At 43.6% G+C, this 6,797-nt stretch overlaps 1 protein-coding gene across 1 annotated transcript; it reads left to right on the top strand.

Moving 5' to 3' along the window:
• Positions 1-584: 584 nt before the first annotated feature.
• POLR1F (RNA polymerase I subunit F) lies at positions 585-3,979 on the top strand. Its single transcript, XM_051612119.1, has 4 exons — positions 585-858; positions 1,013-1,154; positions 2,256-2,464; positions 3,509-3,979. The coding sequence occupies exons 1-4, from the start codon at positions 656-658 to the stop codon at positions 3,900-3,902; spliced, it is 948 nt and encodes a 315-aa protein (XP_051468079.1). The 5' UTR covers positions 585-655; the 3' UTR covers positions 3,903-3,979.
• Positions 3,980-6,797: the final 2,818 nt, after the last annotated feature.

The raw sequence follows: 6,797 nt of genomic DNA, 5'->3' as shown, positions 1-6,797 counted from the left end.
CCGACCAGTCCAACACGCCTGCAGTGAGCGGGGCCATCTTCAACCAGATCGGGGGGCTCAGAGCCCGATCTATCCGCGAGTGCTTCCAGGGATGGGCTTCCTACCCCCGCTCTGGGCACCTGTTCTGCTGGTTCACCACCTGCTCTGTAAAAAAAGGTGAGCTCTTCCAAGCGCTCAGTCTGCATCCTCTCTATTTCCGTCTTAAACCGCCACCCCTCGTGCCATGGCCGCAGGCCCTGCCGGAAGGTTTGTCCTCACCGCGCCTCTTACGGAGCTACCACCTGCAGGGAACGCCACGGCGGACGGAGCCACCCGCCCTCCCTAGAAGCGACCCTGGCCCCCCTGCCCCGGGCGGCAGCAGCGCCGGGAGGAGGGCCCCGCAGCCACCCGGGGCCCGCGATCCCGGGCAGCCACCGCGCCCAGCTGCCCACACGGACGGACCCCGGCGCGGCTCCTCCGCGCCCGCCCCGCAGCGCCCGCCCCGCAGCGCCCGCCCCGCAGCGCCCGCCCCGCAGCGCCCGCCCCGCAGCGCCCGCCCCGCAGCGCCGCCCGGACGTGCGTCACTCCCCGCCGCCCAGGCCCCGCCGTCCCGCGCCCCAGCGGGAGGCGCGTGACGCCATCCCGGCGCGCCGCGCGGCCCCGCCGTGCCCGCAGCATGGCCGTGGCGCGGGAGCCGCCGCCGCCCGCCGCCGCCATCCCCTCCTTCGCGGCGGCCCGCGGGCTGGTGGGCGGCCGGTACTCCTGCCTGGTGGCGGCGCCGCACCGCCGGCACGTGGCGCTGCCGCCGCGCTACCTGGGCCGCAAGCGCAGCGGCATCCGCGCGCAGCTGGACGCGGAGCTCCTGCGCTACTCGGAAAGGTGCGGGCGGGGGGGCTGGGGTGCGGCCTGGCGCCCAGCGCCGCCGGGGCCCGCGTTAGGGCCGGGGGCAGCGGCTTCCGCCGCGGGGGCGGGCGTGTCCGGCCTGGCAGCTCCCGGTGACCCGCCCGTCCCCGCCGCCCCTCTCGTTTTCCAGCCTCCAGGGTGTGCCCGTGGCTTACGACAACATCAAGGTGGTGGGTGAGCTCGGGGACATTTACGACGACCAAGGGTTCATCCACCTGAACATCGAGGCGGACTTTGTCATCTTCAGCCCCAAGAAAGGGAAAAAACTGGTGGTATGTAAGCGCGCTGGCATCTCCCGGGACGCTTGCTTTATTAAGTAATCAAAGCTTGGCTTATCTGCGTCACCAACACAGGTCTGGGACTTCGGTGGAATTATATTTAGTACAAGTCGTTTATGAGCAGTTGGTCGTAGTAGTTTTTATTTTTAGTTGTCTGTAGTGTCTGTCCTTGTATTTGTTAAAGTTACATATCTAACATTCATATATTGAAATATTGTACACTAAGTTTTATGTATTATCAAATACTATGTCATAAGTTTGTATACAATATTTATATATTGACAGCAGTACTTCTTTCGGAAGAGCAGATAATTCTCAGACAGGTGTATTTGTTCTTTCTTAATAGTGACAGGGATGTTGAGGATGTTCTCGTGAGTATATTGCCTTCAAGTTCAAGAGTAGTGCATCCAGCTGAAGCCTGCATTTCAGCGACAGGACATGGGTGGCTCACAGAACAGCTGTAAGCTCGGTTACACCCTTGCGTCAGCACTTGTGGGAAAAATAAGTCGAGAGTTGGCTTACATTCCTTGTTGTGCCATAACTTTCTGTGTATTTCTAAGTGGGATTGAGAGATTACTGTGAGGAAGAGAATGGAAGAGCTCCCAGTGTCTTTCATTTATCCAAGGGGAATGCAAAGGTGAACAACTTTTGACATGCAGGTGTATCAGAAACCCACTGGATGGAGTATTTTAAAGCTTTTTATGTTTACTCTGTATCTTGTATCTTTAGCTCCTTAGTGCTATGCCAGCATGAAGGCTGTTTTAGTCAAGGAAATCAGACTTAAAATTGCTTTCAAGCAAAGTTGATGGCTGTGGTGTGAGGAAAGAAGTACCTGATCTATTTAGGTACTCCCTGTGGCAAAATCCCATGCTTTGCCTTTCTCTTGAAGATACGGGTTCAGTACTATTTTGGGAGGCATTGTATGAAGAGTATATAGGAATATCTTTGATGTTAGTGAAGAAGTGTTAGCTTATTTGCAAGATGCACTGACTTTGTGACTTGTGCCTATAAAAGCTTGTAGAAAAGTTGCCATGTGGGAAACTAAAAAGAGTTGATCCTTACTATAGCTTCATACAGCGTCCTTTTCTATTTTAGGGTGTCATTAATAAAGTGGCCCCTAGTCATATTGGCTGCCTGATACATGGATGCTTCAATGCTTCTATCCCTAAACCTGAACAAATGTCGATTGTACAGTGGCAAGAGCTGGGGTTAAAAATAGGGGATGAGCTGAAATTTCAAGTACTGCACTTGGATTCTGATGCAGCTGGAGTGTTCTTCATTCGAGGAGGACTCACAAAAAGCAGGTATTGTGCCACGCAGGAGACTGTTTCGATGGATCTGTAACAAGCTAAATTATTTAACATCTTAATCTTTAAACTTTCTAGTTTATATGCAAGATTATAGGAGAAAATGCATCACCTTCCTCCTTTCACTTAGGTCTCTGTAAAATTTTAGAGCAGCTTGCTAAAAATCTTAATAGTGTTATCTTTAAAAGAGTTCACTCGGATGGTCTTTGAAAAGGTTATTTGCTGAGCAATTTTTTTTCTATCAACAAGGTTATTTTTTAAATTAAACATAGAATATGACTACTACTGACAAAATGACAACCCATCTCTGGTGGGGTTTTGGGGTTGTTTTTTTGTTTTGTTTTTTATTTTTTTAAATCTGGAGGGTTGCTCTGGACTGTTTTAGTAGACTTGGAAAGAAACTTTACAATTTTGTTCTCGTTATGTCTGGGGGTATCTCATCTCCCATGGTTTTAGCTATGTTCTTTCCATATTTGTCTTCCTAGACACTTTCTCCAGTGCTCTCAATTGTGAGGTACATGCTGGGTTTTTGAATTTTGGTTTGGGTTTGTGTTTTTTTTTTCTTCTGGCATCACTTTTGTTTTAACTGTATTGACCTCAGCAAGGCAATTCCTTGGTAAAATCAGCAGTGTCTCTATGTATGGTTGGACAGGTCATTGTCTGCACATGCTTGTGAGTAACTTTATTTTAAAAGTTTGCTACACAGTGTATAATTATGAATTAGTGGACAAAGGAGTAGAAGAGAAGAGGAAATATCAAAATGGCATGTACAACATTTTTGTGAAGAAATTGAGGCTAAGGTTTGAAAGAGAATATTGATTCTGTAGGGAGAAGGAAGCTAGTCAGGTAATAGAAATTAAGCTCAAAGTATTAAATTGGCTTATGATTCTCTGTAACTAGAGTATTATGTTCTCCACATGTACTTGGCAAATGTTTAGTTTTTTTCTATGTGTAAATACTGTGTTTTAGCAAATTTTGGTATTTCAGTGTGAGGTACCCTCAGATGTTTTACTTCAGCTTATTTTATATATTTCTTTACAGCATGAAGCCCAAACAATCTGAGACCATCACTGACAATACAAATGGAGATGAAAGTCAACATTTTGACCATCAGGAAAACGGCTTGAATGACTGTGGGGGAGATAATGTCACAGAGGAGCCTCTATGTGAGATGGATAACAGTGGGGGGCAAAATACAGAAGAGCAAAGTGCTGATGCTGTGAATGGAGTATCTGATGAGAAGAAGAAGAAGAAGAAGAAAAAGAAAAAACATAAGCAGGAAGAACAGGAACATGTATTGCCTACTAGTGACTCCAGTGGTTACCAAAGTGACCACAAAAAGTCAAAGAAAAAGAAAAGAACGCATTGTGAAGTTGAAGAAAGTGAATTATCTCAGCTGTCACAAGAACCCAAAGCTAAAAAGAAAAGGGACTAAAGTCTGAAGTGCCTTTCTTGAAATAAGATGTGGACGTTTTTGATAAGCTCCCAATAAAATCCTGTTTTAAAAATGTATATATATATTTCTTTACTGAACAATCTCCTTTGCTACCTGGGATGATGTTTGTGTGCATATGTGCCCCAACAGCTTTAAAGGCAGGAATTTTTGAAGAAGTGATAGAAGAAACAGGATAGAGGCAGTGTCTGCCTGGTTTTTTTTACTAGAAAACAAGGCATAGAAGAATAGTGAAACATTACTACAGGAACACATACATCACCTCTATGTCTGCTTCCTGGTTCCATACATTAACCAGTAGCTAGTTCTGGTCTTTGTTACTCTTAATTTCATCTTTGCTGCTCAGTGTCTTGATTTTGAATGAGTAGATAAGGCTTACCTTTGGGGTTCTGGGAAATACACCTGAATTCCCAGAGGCTGAGAAGATTTTTATTTTTTTTTTTAATTGTGGTAATGCCTGTGAATGAACCTCTGCAGCCTGGCTTAAAGGTTAAGCAAACTCGGGAGTGTCTTGGATCTTTTAGAATGCCTTTGGCAGTACTCTAGGAGAAACAGTATGATCAGTTGATTCAGAGCAAAGGGGAAAGACACAAGGAGATTAATGTATTTTAGTGTAATGAAGTACCACTTACTGGTTAGAATACCACTGAGATGCAAACTGGTAAAACTGTTGTTAATGGGACATACCTGAGAAAGTTCGTGTTCATGTATCAAGGTCATTGATTTCACAGTTTTCTTTAAAAAATATTAAAGAGCAACTCCAACTTTTTGTGGTAGTTGTAACTTTCAAACACTGCTTTCTAGAATAGCAGGTACCTACTGTATTTTCTGAACTGTTGGAATTAATATTACTAGAAAGTTACGACAATGGGCTAACAACAGTCAAGCATTAACAAATGTGCCTTTATTAAGAACTGGTTTTCCTGGTTTTCATGTATTATAATTTTCAAATATAAGTACTTTTGGTTACACCTCTTTTTTATTGTGAGGGGTTCTAGGGAGAGCTGTAATCTGGCATTGATTGCCTAATTCTTTAACTTGAGGTAGGACTCATTATTTCTGTATTGATTTCTCTATTATGAGAAGACATCAGCTCTTCTGAAGCCTTGTAAGTAAATAGCATGTGTGGAAACCTGCTGTTTGTTTATTTTCTAGGTGCTCTCAGACAAAACATGTTGCTATAGTGATTATTCTGATACTATTATCTCACTTTACTAGATTTGTATACAGTGCCTAATAATATGCATTCCCATTGAATGTGTTCTAGATTTAAAGTGTGACAGTACTTGTTTTAGGGCTTGCTTTATGCTGTGTTAATGTATTTTATAAGTCTTTAAAATTCCAAATTTACCAAGACAAATCTTAAGTTTTTATCTTCCAGTCTTGATGACATGGCAGTACTGCATCAATGTTTTAAAGTTACTGTAACACCATAAAGAACCAAGTTAAGGCTTTTTGGAGCCATATAAGGTGAGCTTGAATAGATGTTTAATGAAAGCAGAAACATCAGTACTATCCTCTTGTTCTTTGGCATCTCGAAATGAGATTCTGATGTGTAGATCAGTCCTGAGATGAATGTGAATTATCCCTGTTGTGAGACAACGCTGACACTCAAAACTGTGTGTGGTGTCATGGATGCTGTCTGGACTGTCCATTCTTCCTGAGCACCTGAGAAGTTGGATCAAGTGTTGGCAGTGCATGTGTTACAGCGTGCTACAAGGTCGACTTGAGGGCAGTATTCTGATGTGTTAGGTGTTGCAGAGAATAAAGCAAAAAAGTCCCACTGTAATGTACTCAAAACTGCACAAGATGGGCTGAACGTTGGGCCATAATTTACAGACAGAAAGGATCTGTTAGCTTCCCCCCCTATTTATTTTTTTTAATGGATTCTTTTGGAGGAAAGAAGTTAGGTAGGTATGGGGGATATATCACAGAGGAGGATGGGAAGTGCAAATATTTTTTGTTGATGCCTTTGGGAAGAGAAGAATAGAAGCAACTGCTGTTGCAGATGAATTGAAGACTAAGAGAGTCGTATGACTTCATCTGTTAATCCTTAATAATTATTACAGCTCACTTTCCCTTTTAGGGAAGGGAAACACATCTCCAGCAGACCCACTGTAGGTCACTGCAGCATGAGCTGAGCCCCACTGGTTCACAGAATGAGCTTGTAGCACCAAGGGTTTGTCTTGCTCTGCTCCAGGTTTTCATCAGCTTTATTGGCTTACAACAGATGAGTGCAATTAAAAAAATAAATTAAATGCAGAAGCTGGCATTTCATTATTGCTGAACAAGTTGTTGCTCCAGTGTTGCAAAATGCTGTAGCTTTAAGTTAAATTCTTGCTAGGTTGGTATGCAAATAGCAACTGTGCTACAAAATAAAATGTAGATTACTCTGCTTCACAACTGTGCAAAGCAGTTGACTGTTTTCTGCTGGTTTTTGTTTTTGGAAAGGAAAAAGTGAAGAAAAGACTTAAAAAAAGAAAAAGTGCTTTTCACAGTTGGAGCCAGTATTGGCAGGCCCACAGCTGCACTGTTGATATTGCTGCAGACACTGTTTCGGCACTAGCTTAATAAGGCAAGAGAGCTTGGATTTTCTAAAGTGAATTGTCTCTCCATGATATTAATCAGCTCTCTGTGTTTTTTTTTTTTCCCCTTAAAAAAATTTATTTTCCAGTGCTTGAAATCAACAAAGGAAAGAAACTGACACTTTCCATGGAAGTTTCTCTGAAGTTTGATAATTACAAATGTTTAGTTTTCTACATACATATCAAGATTGTATTGAATATTGAGTTGAGCAGAGGGGTTTTTTTGTGTTTAGAGAACAAATGTTTTTAAAGGTTCCAGTGAGGCCAGGTGACTTCATAGTTATTTGCATGG

The sequence above is a fragment of the Apus apus genome, chromosome 2 (assembly GCF_020740795.1).
Source record: "Apus apus isolate bApuApu2 chromosome 2, bApuApu2.pri.cur, whole genome shotgun sequence".
Classification (NCBI taxonomy): domain Eukaryota; kingdom Metazoa; phylum Chordata; class Aves; order Apodiformes; family Apodidae; genus Apus; species Apus apus.
The sequence above is the reverse complement of the archived record's forward strand: the minus strand, read 5'-3'. Positions and strand labels throughout refer to the sequence as shown.

What these genes read in the sequence shown, in the direction of transcription:
- POLR1F (XM_051612119.1), top strand. Translation starts at nt 656, where the DNA reads ATGGCCGTGGCGCGGGAGCCGCCGCCGCCCGCCGCCGCCATCCCCTCC. An exon ending in CTCCTGCGCTACTCGGAAAG is followed by an intron (nt 859 to 1,012) that starts GTGCGGGCGGGG and finishes CTCGTTTTCCAG; the next exon opens with CCTCCAGGGTGTGCCCGTGG. An exon ending in GGAGGACTCACAAAAAGCAG is followed by an intron (nt 2,465 to 3,508) that starts GTATTGTGCCAC and finishes ATTTCTTTACAG; the next exon opens with CATGAAGCCCAAACAATCTG.